The following is a 24,510-nucleotide window of genomic DNA, read 5'->3' on the forward strand; positions in this document are numbered from 1 at the left end:
TATAGTTCCACATCGCTTAGGATTTGTTGCTGAGCGTTTGCGCAGAGTGAAGGAAAGAGGAGACCAGCTGCACAGGCAGGCTGGAAATGAGATGATCGGTATCGGCAACAAGAGCCAATGATCGGCAATCACCGATCATGCACTTTTTCACGAAAATCGGCCCGATTATGATCGGTGACCGATCGATCGGCACACCTCTAATTTACAAATTTTGTCTTTACAGAATGACACTATTAAAAATATAAAAAAGGGCACAATGCAACCTTTTAGTGGACTATAATCTATAAAACAAAGCTTCCTGTTTGCTACACTTGCAGTGGAGATGAAGATGGTCCATTCAGGACAGCAAAGTTGCATCAAACTTTAATGTAGAACTGCAGAAAAAAGAAAAGCAAAAATTGAATTGTTAATGCATGTCACCATGAGAAAAGCCTACTGAGTTTTGCTTAAAAAACTTTTTAAAAATTAAAATCAGTCTTGACTCATTAAGTGATTTTTTTTTTTTTTTGCAAAACAAACTTATTTGCGTACGTGATAAATCTTTTCTTGCTATTCTAAGTTTTTGTTTGTGACTCAAAGTTTTGCTTGTGATTCTCACATGACATCATGGGCGGGGCCTAAAATCGCAACAAAAGATTTTGGATGTGTGCAAATAAAAGTTTATGTTTGGCAAATAACTTTTTAAGCTCATGAGATAAAAATGAGTTATTTAATTTAAAAAAAGTTTTTTAAAGAAAACTTTTTGTTTTTACAAAATAAATCATTACAATTCCAAAAGTTTTGATTGCAATTTTATTTTACTTAACTGAGGTTAGATTTTTTTTTTCATTGAATAATTGGGGAAAAAATTTAACAGCATACTCTCCGAACCAGACCCTAAACTTAAAGTCTGAGTTGAGTTTTTTCCCCTTCATTAATGACATACATCATATCTATCGTGGTAATTCAGGGTGAGTAATTTTTAAATCTAAATTAATATCCTTGTTGGACTTTTATTTAAGTGCTACTCTCCTTCAAGATATATTTACCTCACGCTACAATAAATGCAATGTAAATTATGCAGCAAAGGAAATTAGAAGATCGGACATATATCCATTATGGAGATGATAAGTTTTGGACGGGCGACGTGCCTCGTATTGCATAACCGATACTGAAGAATGACTGATATTAACGATACAGGGAAGAAGCTTTTCAGTTATCTAGCTTTGCTAGCAAAGTAGTTAGCTAGCAGCTAGCTAATAGCACATCAACAGCCTAATGTCTGCATGATAAAAGTACTGAATCGATAGATAAGAACAGTTTCTCCTCACCTGGCTGTCTCCTCCCACTCGGTAGTTCTTCAGAGAAAGGCAGACAGAGGCCTGTCAGTGTCTGTTGTATTTCATTACCTCTCTGCTTAAACCGCTACTCCGTGCTGAAGCAGAAACATTTTCCATCATCTGACAAGTAGCAAGTCTACTCCACTTTATTCACCAAAAACATTTTTTTTTAATTCACCAAAAACAGATCTGAAACGTTCGCTATGTTGAGCTCCAGTTAGCCGCCTTATCTCACTGTGCGAGAGGCAACTAGGTCATGCATCACCGGCAAAAGGTCAAAGGTAACAAGGTGACCAGCTTATTATGTTGTACAAGAAAACCTCAACAAAAAAATAATAATTTTACTATGTTATTATGCGTCAGAAGAGGGCTTGGGAAATAATAATACCAAAAAAAAAAAATTGACCAAAAGGGCACTTTGGGGCAAGGAGCAAAAAGGGCAGGTGCTCAAGCTCCCATAGCCCCGTGTCAAGAAGTGACTCCTGCACCAGAGCAGGTGGGAGGCATCCCAAGGAACCAAAGTGATGCCAACCAGAGTCAAACTTGGCTTACTCTAACACAAACTATTTCCCTGGTTCATACAGTACAAGGTTTAACCTCATGGAACTTCATTTTTTTTTCCCATGAAGAATAGACTGTTGTTCTGTTAGTCAAAAAGGAGTCAAATATGTTTACAGATCTGTGCCTGTTTTCCTAAATAAAATGTAATATTAAAGCCATGTTGTCATTTTTAAGTTTGTGTACACAGATTTTTGGAATATTACTACAAGCATTGTCTGTGAACAAAATTGTATCTTTAACACCAGTTGAAGAAACTTTTAATGGTATGTTATGGAATCACTATTGATTGTACATTAAACAACAATGATTCCTTAACTTTGATTCAATATGAAATCAACACAAATGTGCATGTAGATCCAAATATAGATGATAGTTGAATCAATATTGATTTCTAAGATTGAGTCAACATAAACTAAAATTTGCATGTAGATCCAACGCTAGATTATGGTCGAACCAACAAGGATATAGTGTCGGTTATGGTTGACACTTTAACGTTAATTCAACATATAAATCACCAACTGCTTTCAATATTTCAATGTCAGGCTTCAACATGGATTCAATATTTCTGCCTAACAATATTTCAAAGTTGATTCACTCATATTTTGCTACCTGGATTTATATTATGTGAGCATATAAACTTCAAAACATGTACCGACATATTGTGTTGCATAATGGAACCCACCTGTTGGACTATGTGTTTAGCATTAGCTACCAGGAATGATCCCTTAGTTTAGACTGAGCAAAAAACATTTTGGTTTATGTGGACTCACCTGTATCCATCAATGAAACTGGCATTAATATAATCAGACCCCTCTATGGCTCTGATTGGCTGCAGACAGACACGATTAAATTCGAAAGGCATAATGTTTGCTAGACGGTTCTTGAATGTGTTCCATGGTAGTTTGGCGCTGATGCATCTCTGAGTGGATGTTTTAAGACTTCCATTCAAAGTCAGCCTCTGGAGAAGCAGAAGGAGTTAAAGGGTTAGACACTGTAGCTTCTCAAACGTGAAACCTTTCAACTGCCACTACCTGCCTCTGCTCTTTACAGAACAGAGATTGTGTGATGGCTGCAGTTATAGCCACACAAATGTGGCAACATCCAATCACACCACACACAATAGTTCAGTCAGTCTCACCACATTTATATTTGGGTTTCTTTAAGTCTAGGATTTAACTTAAAGAATAACTGGGTTTTGTTTGGAAGGCAGCACATCATAACACTATATTTTAGTTCACACTGTTATGTTTTGCTTGATTTAACCTTTGTTTGTTTGAGTTACCTCGGTGCCGGCTGCTCCAGTCCTTCAGGAGAACAAAGAGGTGGAGAAGGGGTGGAGCAAGCCTACAGAGACTGCAAATTGGTTCATACCACTACTCATCAAGAGGGGGGCAATGGGATTTTTCTGTTAGCTTCAGTTAGGTTCTGTCATTTTTCCTTATTTACCCAAGTTTTTGTTTTAGTTTAAATAAAAAACAATTTGTTTTTTTAATTTAAACCTTTGCCTTGCTTTCCTTTGACTACTTGGTCCATCACACAATGTAATGTTTCTATATTTTTATTTTTGCAATAAGCTTATGTACTTTTAGTCTTTTGATAACTCTGTCATTTAAAGTCCACTAATTAATTTGTAGTTATATAGTATAAATTACAAGGCATTCCCATAATGCCCTGTAATTTGTTTATCAGGGTAATTAAAATAAACATATTGTTTCTGAAATAACTGTAATAAATTGCCACATATTACTTCTTCCAAACATTCAACTTGCATGTTGGACCCTCTCCCAACTAATTTATTTTAAAAAGTGGGTTTTTTATAAGTGCTCATATTTTAGATATAATTGATCTAATGCATAAACCTGTTCTACAAGCTTTTAAGGTAATCAAACCTTTATTTAATAAGATGCCTTTATTGATTGCAGATCTATAAAGTTTATCTAAAGTTTTCGAGATAATATTTGATAATCAAGAATGTGAGCACTTAAGCAGTAATGACCTGTTTGACGAGTCGCAAAGTGGTTTACCCATAAAGCCAAATAGGCTAGGAAGGTCTCTGCTGGTAGATATCTGATTTTGCTGCTTTTGACACAGTAACCACAATATTCTCTTAGAATGGCTAGAACATGTAAGTACCAAGGGAACAGCACTAGGCTAGTTTAAATCCTGTCTGTCCAACAGATTCCAGTTTGTTCATGTGAACCATAAATCATCTTCACACTTATCTCTCTTTACTACTTGAAATAATCATCAGACAGCATGTCTTGAGGACATTAAAATCTGGATGCCTGAACTTTTTTCTTTTAAATTCTGAGAAGACATAAGTTGTTGTTTTTGGACCGCAATTTCTGAAAAAGCACCTGTATGGCAGTTCAATGCCATCCATGATCTGGATGGCACTGAACTGGCTTCCGATAATAAAGTAAAGAATCTCTGTTATTCTTGAAAAGGATATGTCATTTAAATCTCATATTAAACATTTATAAGATTTCCTTCTTTCATCTTGCTCAAAATTGTAAATATCCTGTCCAGGAGTGATGCTGAAAAACTAGTCCATGCATTTATTACTTCAAGGATAGCCTTTTGTAATTCTTTACTATCAGGAAGTTCACAAAATACTGTCAGGGTCCTGAGTTGTTTGGGGTTTGTTTGATTATTATTAATATGTGTTCCTTATTTGCCTATCAGCCTTGTTTCTGCTTCATCTGTGTTAAATCCTTTCTTAGCTGTCCTAGTTTAATTATGTTCCTTATGCCCAGTTATTCTTTGTTTTCCAAGTTTTCTGCTTAGTCTCTGTCTTTCTCTCTTGTTTTCTCTCACTTTGAATAATTAATTTAGCATACTTTACTGTTTAGGTTCAAATGGAAAATTTACACTTTTTGTAAAGTGGATTCAGATTAAATTTATGAATTGGTGCTATATAAATAAGCTGAACTAAATTGAATTGAATAGTATTTGAAATGGCATTAAAACATTAAGACATTGTACCTTTAATTTTTGAAAGTACCTGATTATGTTTTTTAAGCATCATAAAGCAAAATGAACTAACCTTAAACTCTTGTTCCATGGCAGTAACATTCTCTCCAGGAACAATTTGAATGAGTTTCTGGAGATGGGTGTACAGACTGCGGGCCGGGACTTCTGTTTTGCCACATGTTGCAGCTTCCAGAAGTGCTTCATGTATAAATATGTACTGATCCTCTGTTTGTACCATGTAGTTTCTCTGAGCTCGCATGCATGTCACATAACCATATATGTCGACAGACTTTTCGTATTTCATCCTCTCGAGCATAGCATCAATAGCAATAAAGCAGCCTGTGCGCCCAACACCAGCACTGTTGGCATACAAAAAGAAAGAAAAAAAAAAAAGAGAAAATGACACTGGTATGATACTTGACCACAATAGAAATCCCCTGAGGGAAAATGTGACATTTTAACATTGTGTATATTAGCAGATTATTTAGCAAACATTTAATTAACAAATAAATCCTAATGTAAATCTAAGGTTTACATTAGAATACAAAAAGCATCTTCTATATTTGACCAGTTGCTAAAATTACTTATGTCTCACCTTAATTGTACAACACATGTATGTCTATTTCTTAATGGAAAAGTTGTGGATCTGAGGGAAATTCTAATTCAGTCAAAAATAATAAAACACTACTTTCTGAAAATAATGTTTTGTCCTTTGCATTGTGAAAACGGTTATTTGGCAAACATACCAAGGTTATCAATTAGTCTAAACTAATTTGAATGATTTCAGAGGTATTTTGGACTCACCAACAACATCCTTTGACACAAACCTTGGTCTTCAAGCACATATATTTACATGGTACTGTGATGATGCTACATATAATTTTATGGGTCCATCCATAAATCCATCCATCAATCCAATATCCACCATTCCATCCATTTTGCTACACCTTTGTCTCTAGTGGGGCCCCTCAGGTCCTCTGGCTCTGGTCTGCTTTGTATCCCCAGAACCAAATAAGGAGAAGCAGCATTCAGCTTCTTGGCCCACAAATTTGGAACAAACTTCCAAAAAACTGTAAAACTGTCATGATTTGGTGTGGTTGGTGGTGAAGTAGAACGCGGGAACCCAGACCAAGGTGATTATGAAGGATTTAATAATAAATCCAGCAGGACAGCACAGGGAAAACAGGGAACACAAGGCACTGGCAGACGACATATGACGACACAACGAGGATCCAACAAGAGACAAAGACAACAGGTGGACTTAAATACACAGGGAGGGTAATCAAGGAATGAGACACACCTGGGAAGCGGTCAACGGGGAAGACAGAACTGGGGCAGGACTAAATACAGAAAACCTCAAAAATAACTACACAGAAAACAACAGTACCCCCTCCTCAAGGGCAGCTACCAGATGCCCCAAAAAACACAACAAAAAACAACCCATCAGGGTGGGCGGAGGGGCGACGGTGGAGGGCCAGAGTCCACAGAAAAAGAATAACTCCGTCCAAACGGAAAACTCTGAACACAAAAAGCGGTCAGGGCAGGACCTGCCGCAAACAATCCGGGGGCCGACCATGGCACAGGAGGTGGAGCAGGAGCCGCGGTGGGTGGTTCCTGAACTCCATATGGCCAGGTGCAGGCTCTGGGGGCGGAGACTCGGGAGGAGCGGGCTCTGGAAGAGGCTGAGGCTGAGGCTGGGGCGGAGCGGGCTCTGGAAGAGGCTGAGGCTGGGAGCTCGGACGGCGTTGACGCCGCGACGGCGGAGGACTCGGGCGAGCAGGTAAGTGCAGCAGGAGACGGACAGATTGTGGCAGATGCTGGAGCCGGTGGTGCTGGCATAGATCTAGCAGCCAGCACCGCCACCACTGCCTGCCATTCCTGCTCTACCTCTCTGTAGAATTCTACCAAGCCCAGCCGAGGAAGGAGGGTGATCCACCTGTCCAGCAGGATTGCCATACGTGTGGTTGCGTTGAGCCTGCTGAACGGCACGTAGGGCTTGGCCATTTCATTGTCGTATTTCCTGATTTCCCTCATCAGGTAACAACGGTCCGCTGGGTCCATATTGCACTCTGTTGCGATCCTCACCGTTACTGGTTGGATCCTTCTATCATGATTTGGTGTGGTTGGTGGTGGTGAAGTAGAACGCGGGAACCCAGACGAAGGTGATTATGAAGAATTTAATAATAAATCCAGCAGGACAGCACAGGGAACACAAGGCACTGGCAGACGACATATGACGTCTGCCAGTGCCACACGACGAGGATCCAACAAGAGACAGACAACAGGTGGATTTAAATACACAGGGAGGGTAATCAAGGAATGAGACGCACCTGGGAAGCAATCAACGGGGAAGACAGAACTGGGACAGGACTAAACACAGAAAACCTCAAAAATAACTACACAGAAAACACAGAACACAACAAAAACAGCTGAAACACAGATAGCCTTTAAATCTCAACTAAAAACCCACCTGTTTAGAGTTGTATTTGAAATGTAATCAATTAAGAATTTAATGACGGCACGTGACTAAATGTAATGTTTTGATTGTTGATTATATGTTGCATGACTTTGTGTTTTTGTGTTTGTTGTGATGTAAAGCCCTTTGAAATGCCTTGCTCCTGAAATGTGCTATACAAATAACATTTGATTGATTTGATTTGATTGCACTTGATTTCTACTCTCTCTTGGCCCCTCCCTTAATGCCACGCTCTGACCCTGACTGACGTGACCTGTTAGGTCCACTGTTCAAACCAGTTCCCCTTCCCGTTTGAAAGATGGCAGTATCTTTCCAGATCCTGACGTAGCCACCACTGCTGCCACTTTTCCGCCAGCATTGCGTCCCTCACAGGAACGATTTAACCTAAACCCGAGAATGTGTAATCCCTTGCCTGTTCCTGATCACATCACCATCAAGCTAATAGCTATCACCACGGGCTGGCAACAAAAAACAAACCGATAATAAAAAGTATTTCTACTCCTGTGTGCTCTCTGACGTAGCAAGCCGGAAGCTGGAAGCATGTGATGTCAAGTAAAAAATTCCTCTGCAGATCCTCGGCAGGACACAAAGAATGGATTCCCGGGTCTGATTTCAAATTCAAAAATACTTTATTAATCCCAAAGATAAACTAAATGATGTTGTAGCTCAGGGGTGCCCAAAGTCGGTCCTCGAGGGCCGGCATCCTGCATGTTTTAGTTTCTCTCCCTGGTGGTAGTAGCAATCTTTTCAGCATGTCAATGTTCTCCTTAGGTCTCTAATGAGCCATCATTTGATCCAGCTGCGTTAAACCAAGGAGAGAACTAAAACATGCAGGATATCGGGCCTCGAGGACCAACTTTGGACACCCTTGTTGTAGCTTATCAAGATTCTTCAGAGTCATTGAAGATGGCAGTCGGCAGGAAAGATCTCCACAAGTGGTCTGTACCACACTGAACCTAAAGAAGAATCTGACTGAAGATGCTCATCTTTTTCAAGATAGTCTCATGAAGAGGAAGGTCAGGATTGTCCATAAATTTCTTGATTTTATGAAGAACCCTTCTTTGCATTATCATTTCCAGAGGTTCCAAAGTCGTCCCCAGAACAGAACCAATCTTTATCAGGCTGTGGAGCCTTTGACTCTGATGCTACTGCCCCAACAGATGAAGGATGAAAAGATGATGCTCTCAACAACTGATCTGCAGCACCTTGCTGCAATCCTTGAAAGATCTCAGGTTCCTCAAGAAGTACAGTCTGCTCTGTATTTCTGTCTACAGTGAAGATGCTTCACTGTACCGTCTTCAGTCCACTCGGTTCGATTGAGGACCAAAATTGTAACATTTGTTACATTTTCAGCAGCTGCAGTTCGAATTCACACTATACTGTGTCAAACAATCCAAACTAACTGAAAATCTAGTTCCCCCCCATTGCCTATGGAACTGGTGCAGCGTTGGCACTGCACCAAGAACTCAAGGTTTCCCCCTGTGTATTATAAGCTTGGCGGCCCACCATGCTTTACTAAGCCCCCTGCCAGGTTAAGCATTGCTTGTTTCTATTTTAAGAAAAATTAACAATTGGAATAATATATATATTAGGGCTGTATAACTATATCGATTCTACGATACACATCGATGTTTTCCACCCTCGGGATGTATCGATTTCACATCCGCGAGTATCCATACGTTAGACCATAGTGGTCCATAGCCTTATAGCGTCTTTTTAACATGTCTGGTTTGTTACGCCGTAGCAGCAAGACTCTGCCTCCCCCAGTCTGACTTTCAACTTGTGCTTAAAGAGCACATTATAAACTACACAACAGTTTTTAAATTGTGTTAATAGGTGTTAAGAAAATAAATTTAAAGTATGCTAGTTTTAAAGCTTAACATGTCTTGATTGAAATAGCCTAATTATAGTTTTGAAATTAGTAACTTATTCTGGCCTAGCAGATGGTTTGCTAGATCTTTTGAACTGCCCTTTATCTGTGTGGGAAACAATCAGGAGAAGTTCCAGCTTTTCACACTCATTTGTGAAAAGCCATAAAACAGCAGGAGTTCAGGAGAGTCTCTGCTCTCACTTTGTTTAAACAATGGGCACAAATGGTCTTAGATCGTCACTTGGTAGGAGTTTTAAAAGGGTCAGAAACAGCTTCTGGTTGGATGAGCAAAGGTACGCCTTATTTGAATAAATTAAAGACAAGAATAGGCCTTTACTATAAAACTTTCTACACAGGAGTAACTAATCAGATTTGCTCTTGCAATTCTCCAAAGATGTCTTTGCACGTCTTTGCTTTCCTTTCTTTCTTCCTTCTTCTTTTCCATTTGTCTCAGGTAAATGAATGTATGTCTCTGTTATTCAGCAGTTTCTATTGTAATTTCATATGTTCTTCTATTGGATTAAACTCTGTAATTCTGTGACGTCAACACTCATTGTTGTTTTCTGTGTGGCTACACGCGGCTCCTGGTGTGTAGGAGCCGCTACACTGGGATTGAAGAAGATTGACCCAGAGAGTTTACTTAAGAAATATTATAACCTAAAATCTTCTTCAACATAGGCCAAGAAAAACTGGAGTTATGCTAAAATTAGGTTTTTCTGCCGTCAGAGAAATGTCAAAGCACCGCCATTCCCCGGCTTTTCCGGTTATGTGAAAGGGAATTAGCTTCCAAACGCAAAAAACCGAAACACAACATTAGATTCCTGTGTTTATCTCAAATCAATAAATAACGATGGGCTGTATTTTGTTGCTGAGAGATTAAGTAAAGTTGCGCAAGTAACCGTGAACGAGAAGCAGAACGGAGTAGCGGCAAAAGCAGTGAGATTGCAAAATTAATGCAAAGTTCGACTGCTGCCATGCACTTTGTAATTTGTTAACTTAATGGTTTCTGTTCTGTATGTAAAGGATAACTTGAGGAATGAACACGCAGCACATTGGCTGATAATATCCGAAGCGGGTGCACAGCAGCGGCGTTGTGTTCTGAGCAGGAAGACGAAGAGGGGAAACCCGCAGCCGGAGTCTGCGGCACAGTGAGGATTGCCATGATGACAATGGCTGATTAATCATTCTTATTAGCAACTGACAAAGAGTATCAGAAACTGAGTACGATGAGATCCTGGCAGTCTGAGAGGCAGATACTCAGAGATCCAAGCAGGGGAATGGCGGTGCTGCGCAGCTGCAAGGAGTCGATCACTACGGGGTGATGCGGAGTCACTACCCCAGCAGCTAGTGGTAAACAGCTTACAGCCAAGGCTAACTCCGGGAGCCAAGGTAGAAAAGCCTTTTAAAGACTTTTTTACTCCAAAATGCAGCCACAGTATGTCCAGAAGAAAACATTTGCATATTGAGTGCCTACAGAGGCTGATAATCTCCTCACTCAGCTCCTGGACCACTGTTGAAACTTTGATTTTTTTTGTCAAATCCACATGAATTAAATGACAGAAACAAAATTTCTCATTGCATCTTTGATTCATTTTGTCCAGCTGTAGACTGTTAGACTCTGTCCAATCAGAGTCAGGTATTGTGTGGCGCTTTTAATCAGTTTTCAGTTAATTAAATTCAAGTCTATGGAACACAAAATGTCACTAAACTCACTCTGTCCTTCTAAAATCTGTCAGAAAATTGTAAAAATGCATTAAATTGTATCGAATTATATCGTTTGCCAAATATTGTGATACATATCGTATTGTGATCAGAATATCATATCGTAATGTGAGATTATTGTATCGCTACACCCCATATATATACCCTTCCACAACCTACACCTTGGGTCTTGTCTGGTGTGGTAGATCTGAGCCTCTATTGCTCTGGTGTTTAGGGCCTGTTCCTGTGCAGCCAGGATGAGGGCCTCTGTGCTGTCCTTGAGTCCAGCTTTCTCCAGCCATTGGTAGAATTTCCTGATATCAGCCACTTCAGTTATTTGTCGGTGGTACATCCCATGTAGGGGCTTGTCCTCCCATGATGGTACCTCCAGCACCTCATCCTCTGTTCCCCATTGTCTGAGACATTCGCTGAGCACATCGTCTGTTGAGTCTTTGTCCTTGATGTATTTATGGATCTTGGATGTTTCATCCTGGACAGTGGCTCTCACACTCACTAGTCCTCTGCCTCCTTCCTTACGGCTCTTGTACAGTCTCAGGGTGCTGGATTTGGGGTGGAACCCTCCATGCATGGTTAGTAGCTTCCGAGTCTTAACATCCGTGGTCTTTATCTCTTCCATTGGCCAGCTAATTATTCCTGCAGGGTATCTGATTACTGATAAGGCATAGCTGCTTATCGCATTAAGGCAAGTCCTGGCAAGATCCGTATGGATCCGTATGGATCTTGTTCTTGCCATTGAGCTGGCTTCTCAGGACTTGCCTTATTCGTTGGAGGTATTTGGCTGTAGCTCCTTTCCTTATGACCTCATCGAGGTTGCCATTTGCTTGTGGTATTCCCAGGTACTTGTAACTGTCCTCAATGTCTGCTATTGTTCCTTCTGGGAGTGAGACCTCTTCTGTGTGGATGACCTTCCCTCTCTTTGTAACCATCTGACCACACTTCTCTAGTGGTGCCTGTGGTCATCGGGGCCCTCGGGGCAGTCATCCCCAAACTGGAGCAGTGGCTCAAACAGATCCCAGGAACAACATCAGACATCTCAGTCCAGAAATGTGCAGTTCTATGCACAGCCAAGATACTGGAGGAGAACCCTCAAGCTCCCAGGCCTCTGGTAGAGGACCCGCGCTCAGAGGATGAAAGAGACCACCCGCGGAGGGTGAGAAGGGAATTTTACTTTATTTTATATATATACATATGTATATCAAGAGTACCAAGAGAGATATAAACTCTCTCTGTCAGTACGCAGACCTGCTGCCATGACAGCCAACAACACCTCCATTAACCCTAAAAGCAGAGAATGCCCTTCACTGTAGTTATCGTCCTAGTTACATTGTAGCGATTGGCTGTCCTGGGTCACACTGACTTATAGTCAGGCTAACATGAGTCATTTGTGATTGGAAACACATAAACTAATACAGAACATGGAGCAGGTTACAAAGAACAAAAGAAATTGAGGAAATTCAGATATTTCAACAAGAATTAGTGTTCAAAACTTCACTGATGAAGAAAAAATTAGCTTACCTGCAATGAACCACCATAGGACCAGCATCTGGTGAATTATATGCTCTAGCTCTATGAAGAAAGGCCATTGCTGTGGTAGGTTGCTCAGGCACTCCATGATCAGGCCAGGCCAGAAACTGCAACTGTTGCACTTCTCGTTTCTCAGATGATTCATTCTGTTTACAGCACAGAGATATTCGCTTTTGATGTCAAGTTAAAAAGGAGACTTAGCTTGTTCTAAGTCTACATTTATTTGAATATTGCACACATGAAGTTTATAGAAATGTACAATATACTCTACAGTAACAGCATAATGGGTTTTAGTGATAATTTGTTGCAAACCCAGGTTATTCTGTTTGTAATCAAGACATACTGATTTGGTTGAAAATGTTTTTTTATCACATGACCCTTTTCGGCTTTTCTGCTGCTCAGGCCTAATGACAATAGGTCTGAGCCTATTGTCATTAGGTCTGAGCCTAATGACAATATTGTACTGTTGTACTGTTGTCATTATTGTACTATTGAACAACCCTGCACTGTTGTTCCAGTGAAAACTGGAACAACAGTGCAGGAATTGTGCAGTGAATACTACAAATCAATGACTTTCCTTAGATCAAAAACTTTTCTAACTAATTTGAATAATTAACTCAGCTTAATGTACTGTTTGATAATTAGGATCAATTGGAATGTACATGTTATTGAATTGAAATTACTTTTTTGTAAGGTGCCTTGAGATGACACTAGTGAATTAGTGCTATATATATAAACCAAATTGAATATTCTTTAACCATATCCAATCATTTTTATTTTTAATTTGTTTTTTATTGGAAATGACGTTTTTATGAAGTGACTTTTGGAAGTCATGCTCCTCGTCAAGAAAAGATGACAAAATATTCAAACTTAAAATACATAAAATGTGTTTACCTTGTAAAGGCTGAATATTCGTGTGACATAAGTTGCCAGTTCCAAAGTTTCCAGTATGGTCACTTGAATCGTTCCATATGTCTCTGTACCACGACTAGGCCAGTATTGGTCACACTTAACCTGCATACAGAGGATAATGAAAAGCAAGCACACATTTTGTCTTATATCAACAACTGTCATTTAAAAACAGTCAATGGCAAACTGCAAAACATCTATATAAAAAGAAGAAGCAGAACTATTTGTACTGTGTTGCTTGCAGTGCATTTAAGTCAGTTGTTGCTAAGCTAAAGACACAATATCCCAGTGATTTGTTGCAAAATCTGGTAATTTTATTCATGCCCCACTCTCTGCAACATGTCCAACATTTCAATAGCTACACCACAAGAGAAACAGAAGTTAGCTTCCGAATGTAGCTTCTAATTCGGAAAATAGCTGAAGGGCGATTACTCTTAATTTTTCACTATCTTGATTTTTTTTTATGTGTTGTATTTTAAAACCTACAACACCCAGGCATTTCAAACCTAACTAAATTATTCTGCACTAATAGCAGAATAAATAAAACATTTATGAAATCTTCTTATTGATTTGTGAAATTCCTAAAAGTTACAGGATGGTAGCCCTCGAGGACTGGAGTTAGTGACCCTGGTCTAGAGCTTTGCACAAAACACATTACACAATGAGAAAGATTGTTGAAATTTAATAAAGGCCATGTAATAACTCTTGTATGTGTTCTACTTATTCAGGCAAAAAGCACTGAATGGACATAGTTTTCCTGTGGATAACTGATGACATGCTGAACACGAGGAAAAAAACAAACAAGAAGAAAAAACACAAAGAACATGCTGTACTTTGGGTTTTAAAAGTCAAAGAACGGCATGTAAGCACGTTACTGTTCTGCTTAAAATCAAAACACAAGAAGCTCACCCTTGACTTCTCCTCCAAACGGGTCATCATAACAATTGTGCAGCTCCTCTGCTCCCACACCATCCTCCAGAAATCACAAATTGTCTCTGGCAGTGGCCCTTGTGTGGCGATATAAGCATTCTGTTTCCTATAGCCATCTATATAGTTGGCATTAATGTAGTTGCTCCCTGGAATTCCTGGAAGAGAAAATAGGAAGGACCACATTGTAAGAAGCATCAATAGTTTAAAAATTTCTTTTGACTTTTTTAATGACTTGCTTTCTATTTCTATCACTGTCATGCAGTTGAAAGCAGATATTTACACTTTAATATCTTTAAGCTTTAAAATTTAAAACCATGTTTCTTACCATCCACCAGTGTGAGGACGACCCTGGAGTGGTCATAAGCAATAACATTTGCATAGCGATTCTTAGATCTGTTGATCTCAAGATTAGAATGCTCCCAGGTGAGCTGCTGTCCTGGATCAATAGTCTGAAGCACAAAAAATGGGAAGACTTGCATATGTACACATGTTTAGATAAGTTGTGCTAGCTCTCACCCATATTTCTATGTCTTGTGGAAATTACATCCTTGTATTTCCTCTTAAATTGTATTAAATTTTGTACTTTCTATTAACTCCTCATTTAACTTGTTCCGTAATATTACACCATGAATTGACATACAAAAGCTCTTTCATGTTGTGCATGTACTACAAATCCTTAAGTTTGAGTAACCCCTTAATCTATATCCTCTCTGTGTGCTCAAATGGCAGTTTTTTGATGCCATAAACATAATTTGACCAATTTTAAATTCCACCAGATCTTCAAATTTAGGAATTCTACATTTTAAGAATAATGGGTTTGTGGGTTCATAAAAATTGACATTATTCTAAAGGTTGTAAAGAACTTTTGTAATTAATTCCCCACACCAGAATATGAAGTGATTAGATTCAGAATATGTCTAGCTTTAGCCAGGACTGATATGTTTCTGCACAGTTTATTCTGTAAATGTTCAATATGAGATTTAGAACTAATTTTGTCATCAATTATTGTACAGAAAACATATTCATGTATACCCTTTGTAGAGTCAAAGGGGATACTCTGATCTTGAATGTGAGGTTTTTGGTAACACTTTCCAAAAACCATGATTTTAGTCTTGTCCAGACTTAGTGATAATTTATTATTGTCAAACCATTTCTTTAATTTACTGATTTCTGAGCCGATTATGGAAAGAAGTTGTAAGTTTTCACCAGAGACTAGAATGTTTGTGTCGTCAGCAAATAACACAAATTGTAATTCATTAGACACTTTGCTTATGTTGTTTATATAAAAGTTAAATAAAACTGTTTCCATACTGACCCTTGAGGTACCGGACACATAATCTCAAGACAATCAGATTCAGTATCTCCCATCTTTACAAATTGTTTTCTGCTCTTTAAATAACTCCTCATTCAGTTCAAAGTTCCAATAATGTTCTAATTTTTCAATTAAGATATCATGATTTAGACATGCCCTCAATTACCCTCTGTTTTCATGTCGAGATCATCACAGTCAGTGGATGCTTTACTCTAACATTTATTCACAATATCAATGATTTTGTGACGATCTGTGTTTTCTGTGTTACTTTTCAGTTTTTTCTGTGTTTATTTAGTTCTGTTCCCCTGTGAGTCTCTGTCTTCCCTGTTGATTGTTCCCAGCTGTGTCCAGTTCCCCGATTACCTTCCCAGCGTATTTAACCCCACCTGTTGTTTCTGTCCTTCGTCAGGTTCTCGTCATATGTGCGTCGCTCTTATGGCTGTCTGTTTTGCTGCACCCTCTGTCTTCCCCTGTGCAACCTGTGTTGGTTTCGGTTCAGTTGTGGATTATTCATCATTAAACCCACTTCCCTATGACATCCTGGCAAATCATGACAGATTTATTTCTCTTGTATGGGGTTAAGGGACATTAAACTTGCATTACTCTCAAAATAATTTAAATAAGTTACTATTTTTATCACAGGTATTTTTTCTGCTAAGTGTGGGTCCTATATTCACAAAATAAATATTGAATTTATTTACAACATTCTTCATACTGGTAATATTCTGGTCAATATCTATAAAATACTGTGGGTAATTGTTACTATTAGAAGTTTTTCTGATAAAATGTTCCATTTTGCCATAGTATTTTTATTACTATCCAATAATTTATTGGCCCCTGGGGTGGATGAGATCCGCCCGGAGTTCCTTAAGGCTCTGGATGTTGTAGGGTTGTGTTGGCTCACGCGACTCTGAAATATCGTATGGACATCGGGGACAGTTCCCCTGGATTGGCAGACTGAGGTGGTGGACCCCATGTTCAAAAAGGGGGACTGGAGGGTGTGCTCCAATTACAGGGGGTCACACTCTCAAGCTCCCTTTGCAAGGTCTATTCAGGGGTCCTGGAGAGGAGGGTCTGTCGGATAGTCGAACCTCAGATTCAGGAAGAGCAGTGTGGTTTTCGTACTGGTTGTGGAACACTGGACCAGCTCTACACCCTCAGCAGGGTCCTGGAGGGTGCATGGGAGTTCGCCCAACCAGTCTACATGTGTTTTGTGGACTTGGAGAAGGTGTTCAACCGTGTCCCTAGGGGGGCCTTGTGGGGAGTTCTCCGGGAGTATGGGGTACCGGGCCCTTTGATACGGGCTGTCAGGTCCCTGTATGACCAGTGTCGGAGTCTGGTCCGCATTGCCGGCAGTAAGTCTGGCTCGTTTCCGGTGAGAGTTGGACTCCACCAAGGCTGCCCTTTGTCACCGATTCTGTCCATTACTTTCATGGACAGAATTTCTAGGCGCAGCTGAGGTGTTAAGGGGATCCGTTTTGGTGGCCTTAGGATCGCATTTCTGCTTTTTGCGGATGATGTGTCAATGTCAATGTCAAATTTATTTATATAGCACTTTAAAACAGGTATAGAACTGCACCAAAGTGCTGTACAAGAACAACAACACAAGTGACAAAACAGAGCACAAAACAATACATCAATTAAATGCCAAAGAGTAAAAATGAGTTTTAAGAAGTGATTTAAAATAATCCAGGCTGTGGGCAGATCTGTAAGTTATTCCATAAAACAGGAGCAGCAACAGAAAAAGCTCGATCTCCTGTGGTCTTATTGGCTTCATTAGGTCATGATCTGCAGCTCTTGCTGGAGCGGTTCACAACCGAGTGTGAAGTGGCTGGGATGAGGATCAGGTCCTCCAAATCCGAGGCCATGGTCTTGAGCCGGAAAAGGGTAGAGTGCCTTCTCCGGGTCAGGGGGGCGGTGTCCTGTCCCAAGTGGAGGAGTTTAAGTATCTGGGGATCTTGTTCACGAATGAGGGAAGAAGGGAGCGGGAGATTGACAGGTGGATTGGTGCACCATCTGCTGTGAAGCAGGCGCTGTACCGGTCTGTCAGGGTGAAGAGAGAGCTGAGTCAAAAGGCGAAGCTCTTGATCTACCAGTCGTTCTACGTTCCTACCCTCATCTACGGTCATGAGCTTTGGGTAATGACCTAAAGAACAAGGTCCCGGATACAAGCAGCCGAAATGGGTTTTCTCCATAGGGTGACTGGACTCTCCCTTAGAGTTAGGGGTAATGGTCAGGATTAGGCTATAGAAATGAACAAAAAAAATTAATGGAAGTCATTAATTTCTATCTTCACAAAGTCATTGTGAAGATGGAAAGAAATGCTATATGCGTGTATGCGTCCATATAAAACATCATTTAGGTAACAGAAATGTACCTGAAATTCCTGTGAAAAGAGTAGACTGTCATTAGCCTTGTGTCTCTCTATATGGTCTGCCAAGTCACAAACAGGTATGGGAGGAAAGTCCGTCATCCCTGAAAAGACAGAGATTAATAGTCTGTGAGAGTGAATGTAAAAAAATATGTTAAAGGTGTCGATACGAAAAACATTTTCTTAAACAGTAACGTTAGCCAAAAGGTTTTAAAATTTAAACAGAGTGATCACTTCATCATCTTAATATTGTATTTATGGAAATGTCACCCTGGGACATTTCCCAGTGGGCTAGTCTGGCATTTGGGTCACTAGGGCCTGTTTCCCTATTTTTTCTTTTTCTTTTTTTTTATCTATGGGCAAGTGTGCAATCATGATACTTATGGTACCATGGTAGGAGTTATTTCTCTATTTTAACTTAAATCTTAGAATTTAGATTAGTTCATTTTTATTTGCTTATTTTCTAGTTGATTTATAATCAGAATTTTTGTTTAATTTTAGTTATTTAGAATAAGTTTTTGGCTAGTAATTCACTTAATTAGTTAATTAATTTCAGTTTGGGACATGGGTGTTTCACAGTATAAATACGTAGTAGCTCATTATACACATGGGTGGTCATATGGTTTTTTTTACCAGTCATCAGTCTTCAGTCTACCAGTGACTTCAGTCAGTCTACCACTCAGAGAACAGGTGCAGGAATCAGAGCAGGAGAAGCAGCAGAATCCTGTGAATCCTGTAACTTGTTTGCCTGACTATGGAATACAGCAACAAAGAACTGCATTTTTGACTTTTGGTATTTTTGAAACTGCGTAAGCCAGAAACCCATGGTGCATCAAGTGCCTGAGTTGAACTCACCTTGACCTTGATCACTTTGAAGTCTTAAGTGTTTTGATTCTTGGATTTGAGTTTTGGACAAATAGTCACTACACTACCATTACTGAAGAGCTGCTAAAGCTGCATACAAACTTAAGCAGCTGATCCACCTGCTAAAGCATATGTAGCCCCTGGTTAAAAACCATGCACTTTAGGCCCTTTAATATTTATAAAATATTTACAAGGTTGGTCTTATGTATATCAAACATAAGTGAGAAACATGTGCTATGGATTCGGCATCGTAAACACTGTGTGTTTAGGATACCAGCAGAAGTGTGTTAAAGTGAAAAGCATGGAGAAAAACTGCGGCTGATCTGAGATGAATGTGTCAACATGGCGACACTGGCTCCAACGAGACTGAGGAGTGGTTCTGCAACTCGTGGCAGAGAAAATGTCGGCTGAGCGAGCAGGTCTGAGTCGGTTTTATTGTTTAAAGGGGGAGAAGAGGATTTTCGTAGCAGCATCGTACCATAGGGTCAACATGCCTGAAACCAAAACTTTGACCAATACCGGCCAGTGTGTATGTGAGAGCATAGGTCCATGTGTGACATTGTGTATAAGTATAGAACTGTAAATCTTTGCTAAATGTATGGAGTTCTGCTAGTGACAAAAGTTCAATTCTGGTTATAGAAAAACGACAACTAAAGGGAGGGGTTTTTGTTAAGAAACAAAAAGTTAAAATGGAGTAAAACATAAGGGGGTGAAATGAAAAATGTCCGAACAGCTTTATTTTATTTTAGGAAACATTTAACATCGGGAATTAATGGCATTGCAAAATGGCATATTTAAGTTTTTGGTAATTCTGGGTATTCTGGGTGTAGCCTCACCTGGAGCTAAGAATTTATTTTTCAAGTTTGTATTAAAAGAAACTATTTTGTCAACTGGTTGTCTGGAGTTATTTATGTTACATCAAAGGTGTCACTACAGGTACCAGTACTTGTTGATATAATTAGACAAGTATTGACTCAACATAAGTAAACCTGCGTGGTATCTACCAGAAATTAACAAAACCAAATAGCCACCCCACCAGTCAGTTTAAGTTCTTGTCTAGTGGACAGACCAATGGGGTGCTACACTTATATGCAGCTTTAGCAGCTATTCAGTCATGGTACCACTGGAAACTGAGAGGAAACTGATTTTAACGTAAAATCTGTTTCCTCTCATTATCAATGTCTGTCATAACAATGATAGTGCAGTGAAGCCAAATTTATCATAACTGCTGTCCCTTAACCGCTTCTGCCTCCACTGGCAGCTCTGGTTTATTCGTTTTGTTTTTGGACACACATCAGTGTTCTTGGTCAACCATGTTTAAAGGACAGAAAGAAGGAGGAGCAGGGGTGGCACTGTCAAGTAAGGTGGTGTTTGGGGTCCCTCACATGGGAAGTCCAGATTTAAAGAGTATTTAAAAATTGGTCTGTTGAAATAACAAAATATTACGTGAAGTTAAGAAATTTTGTGACTGACCTACAGTGTAAAATGACTGGTAAGCAGCATTACTTGTTGATCATTTTGACAATAATCAAAGTAGTAATAATGTTTGTATCTATAATCATAAATGATGTGTAACTACAATCAAAGATCACTGAGGTTGTGTTATAGGTCAGTCGTCCCCAACCCCGGGCCGCGGACTGATAGGTACCAAGCCGCACAAGAAATAATTAAATATTTCAGTTTTATGTATTATCTGAGTCTGGAGGATATTTTATTTTGAAAATCCTTTAACCGTATTCTCTCGGTTACGTTTTGCATGCCAACACTGAGCCCACAAGCAGCAAAAATGAGTAAGGAACAGATCAGATGTCTTTGGAAAGTTTCTTTGGAAAGGGGAAAAGGCCCAGAGAAAAGACAGGAGGATGGATTTATCCCGGTAGGTGCTAATGAGGCAATGAAGCTTCAAAACTGCTTCGATACTTCAAGACCAAGCACCCTGTGCATTTAAGCAACACTTCGGGTGACACTGTCTCCCAGATGGGACCGTCTCGTTGCAGAGAAACAAGCTCAGGGCTCCCATTGCTTTTGTCGTTATCGTGATCTGAAATTTTCATGAAAGTAACATGTTCATTTCTGTGGCGCATCTGTGTCTTATTTTGAAGGGATTATGTAAACGTTACCATAGCGACCAAAGTCAGAGAGCGTTTGGGCAGTGGTCGAGAGGAGATGAATAGACCTTGTGAGTCTTAAGTCTGGCTACACGGCATAATTTAAGAATAGTCGGCCGATTCTCCAACCCTCTGTGACCACAGAGCTGATAAAATTACAACAGGTTCGATTGGTTCGTGTTCAGTTACACGGCAGGAGCAACATGAACCGATTTCACTTATGAACATCCGGATTCCAGAAGAAAATCCTGTAAAACATACCATACATGAATTTAGAGTAACAAACATGTCCAACGATGTAGAAGCAATAGAGATGGTTCGTGGACTCATTTTAAGCGATAAAAGACGTAACAAAAAGAAAAGATTGGATAAAAGACTGCGGGAGCAGCCACTCTATGCGCTGCACGATGCGGTAAACCAAGCTCTCAATTGCGCCATGTCAGCTGTTTGGGATTCCTCTTTTTGCGTCTGTTACCGAAATTTCTGACTGGCTACCTGTCACAGTCAACAGGCAGCGTTCTCGCTCCCAGTCAGGGAATACTCAACATGCTGGGATAAAAGGGCCAAGAGACAATCTAACATGTTGAATATGTGGGATTTTAGATCGGAGCGGTCTGACGTCCTAGCAACACACCACACACTGCAGGATGATCGGCAACGATTATAGCAGCGATAATCTTAGAACTCGGAACGCTCCAAGATTGTCATAAGGGGACAACTGGGACAAAATATGTGAAATTGTGTCATGTGACATCCGCCCCCCGGGCCGCAGTAAAATTGCCTAGCCTTGACCAGTCCACGGTGATAAAAAGGTTGGGTACCACTGTTATAGGTAACACAACCTGTTACAGGTTCTGAGTTAAGTTTCCAGCCCATAAATTTACTTAAAAAAAAAAAAAAAAAAAAAAAGCTAAAATAGACCAGTACAAAAGACTTGTATTAACATTGTTTTCTCTTGTAAAAATGAACATCTATAACTTTGGTCATCAGATCATTAGAATAATGGATGATTCTTGTTTTCTTTTCAGAAGAATGCCTGCAATAACTCAAATTATAATTATAACTAATAGGTTGTGGTTATCATAGATGAATGTTAAGTCAGAGAAGCTAAAGAGGTTATAGATGTGATTTTGACAATGAAGTTGAAATGGTGTAAAATGTGTACAAATGTAACAGAATGATCCCATGCCATTGTGTCATCAAGTGTTGCAACAGACCATAGCTAGGAATAAGAGTTGAGAAAGGGGAACTGATTGTCATAGTCATAGTCAACCGCTATAAAAGCCGAATGCAAAGAGAAACCTTTGGTTGGATCCTCCAGGCAGATTTGAGCCAAGATTAAAATGGACAAAGAACTCTGCAGCTGAAGAAGAGTCAGAGCCACAGATGGGCCAAACACTGTCCTGCAAAAGGGATTCAACTCCTCCACCCGCAATCAAGCTGTGGCACCGAATTTTACTTCTCTCATCATCTGGGTTCAGACCCCAAAGGCAAAGACAAAGAATGTTTCTAACAAGAGGACATCCATCAGCTGAAAGGAAAAAGAACATTGTCTGTGATTTGCTCCATGCCCAAGAGTCCTTTAGCTTTTATTCTTAGGATTTGAGTTTTCTGTGTTTATTTTTGGGTTTTTCCTGTGTTTGTTGTGATCCTGTTCCCTGTGAGTCTCTGTGATGTCCTGTCCTCCCTGTTAATTGTTTCCAAGGTGTGTCTCATTCCCTGATCACCCTCCCAGTGTATTTAAATCCACTTGTTGTCTTTGTCTGTTGTCAGATCCTAGTCGTATGTAGCTTGTTGGTTGTCGTCAGTAGTTCTCAGTCGAACTGTGTAGTCCTGAGACTACTTTGCTCCATGTTCAGTCTTTGTGTCAGTTGCTACCGGTATTTAGCTGTATGCTTTTTGTCTCTGCAGTGCTGCCTGATCTGGACTATCTGAGCCACTTTCATCATTAAATTCATCATCACTTTCTTCATAACCTGGACTCCTGCGTTCATTCTCACCTTCACAAACCGCCACCTCATCCAATTGATCGACTTAAGGTTTGCAAACAATCTTCCATCTCCCAAAGCCTCCACCTTTTCCTAACACTCCTTAGGAAAAGGTGTGTAAGATTAAAGTTGATCTTACCATATTTTCCTTTGATTTAATGTTGGCACCTGATTGTTGTGGCTGAATTAAGCTGTTAGTGAATCCTGCAAAGCATATTACTAAGAAGCATAGAAAATTATTAAGAAGTTGTGGACATTCAATTAATGTGTCACTGTAATGTTCTTCAATAGTTGTAAAATAGCTATGGTGGATGATTCTCAAAAAGTGAGAGGTTTTAATAGGTTGCTTTTAGCCCACACACTGTAAAATAAAAACACCGCTGGGAATTGTCACGGTCACTAAACTAAACCTGGATCTGTTCTAAGTTGTGAAATGAGAAGAGCAGCCATTTAATGAACGTGTTCTGTGGGAACTATTCAACTCAGGCTGCTGATTATTTAGCATTCTATGAAATGAAGCAGGTGAGGCATTCTGACTTAGGCTGGTAGAATCCAGGCAAATCTTCAATAATCCAGCTAGATATATTCTCTATGAATCTTGCAAAGCCATTAAACTTTAAAATGCCCAATGCTGAGTATCTAAGTTTAAACTCATTTTTAGTTCTACTTACAAATTCTCATATTTCCAAGAGCATACTTGTCTTTATTTATTTTATAAATATATTTTATAAATATAATATATTTTATAAATATATTTTCATTATATTAAACTTTGCATTATGGTAGTCACACAATGAATGTAACACGATGTAATAAAATATACAAAATGCATGTTTATTTTCTATAAATTTTATACTACTTATGATATTTGTATTTGCTAATATTCAACACTTTAGATGGAGTACCTTCAACAAATAAGCTATTTCCTCTTGGGGATCATGAAAGTACTTCTGATACTGATACTTGCATATAATTATTTGAACCAATAAATGTGGCACTTAAACTTATCTAGAGATTGTTCTGAAGAATGAACACAACTGTGGAGGTCCACATTTCTCTTCAAGATATGGGGCCCCATTTATTTTATTTTATAATTATGTCACACAATTAATTGTTTGAGGAGTTGCCATTATGTCAGTAGGTATATGTATGTTTTGAATTAAACTATCAGAAGCTTACAATGTCATGCTATCACATGGGCTTTCCCAAGTTGTTTAAAGGTGTAATGATTTTAGGGTTTATGCGCCACTCTAAATTAATCTGTGATCATTTATGCAATGGGCAAATAGAAATAATTCTAATTCTAACCAGATAAAACCAGAAATGTTTGGTCAGATTTAATAAAAGACAGCAGTCAATGAAGTCATATGTCTTTTTAGACAATGTATATTACTATTCAGTTCCATCTACAAAACTTGTAAAGCTTTAACATTTAGAAGTTTGTCTCTTGAGAAAAACTGCAGCAATTAATCTATAAAAACAGTGTAAATAAAACATATTTTTCCTCTTGCTGGGATATCCACTTTTACATATTGTGCCAAAAACTTTGTACAAAAGTATAAGATTCAAAATAATTTGAGAAA

General features: G+C 39.3%; 1 protein-coding gene across 4 annotated transcripts in view; it reads right to left on the minus strand.

Moving 5' to 3' along the window:
- LOC103131243 (receptor-type tyrosine-protein phosphatase F-like) overlaps positions 1 to 24,510 on the minus strand; it is a 103,796-nt gene that overhangs the window by 9,599 nt on the left and 69,687 nt on the right. For 3 of the 4 annotated variants that reach the window (XM_016666509.1, XM_016666510.1, XM_016666508.1), the window contains 7 exons: positions 17,974 to 18,071; positions 14,610 to 14,733; positions 14,264 to 14,439; positions 13,340 to 13,459; positions 12,437 to 12,591; positions 4,927 to 5,212; positions 2,651 to 2,838 (listed from right to left, as the gene is read on the minus strand). In XM_016666509.1, the coding sequence (XP_016521995.1) occupies positions 2,651 to 2,838; positions 4,927 to 5,212; positions 12,437 to 12,591; positions 13,340 to 13,459; positions 14,264 to 14,439; positions 14,610 to 14,733; positions 17,974 to 18,071 (1,147 nt within the window). Of the gene's footprint in view, positions 1 to 2,650; positions 2,839 to 4,926; positions 5,213 to 5,693; positions 5,845 to 12,436; positions 12,592 to 13,339; positions 13,460 to 14,263; positions 14,440 to 14,609; positions 14,734 to 17,973; positions 18,072 to 24,510 lie in introns of those variants that run through there. The other variant, XM_016666511.1, reaches the window with a different exon arrangement.

This window comes from Poecilia formosa, unplaced genomic scaffold (assembly GCF_000485575.1).
Source record: "Poecilia formosa unplaced genomic scaffold, Poecilia_formosa-5.1.2 Scaffold732, whole genome shotgun sequence".
Lineage (NCBI taxonomy): Eukaryota > Metazoa > Chordata > Actinopteri > Cyprinodontiformes > Poeciliidae > Poecilia > Poecilia formosa.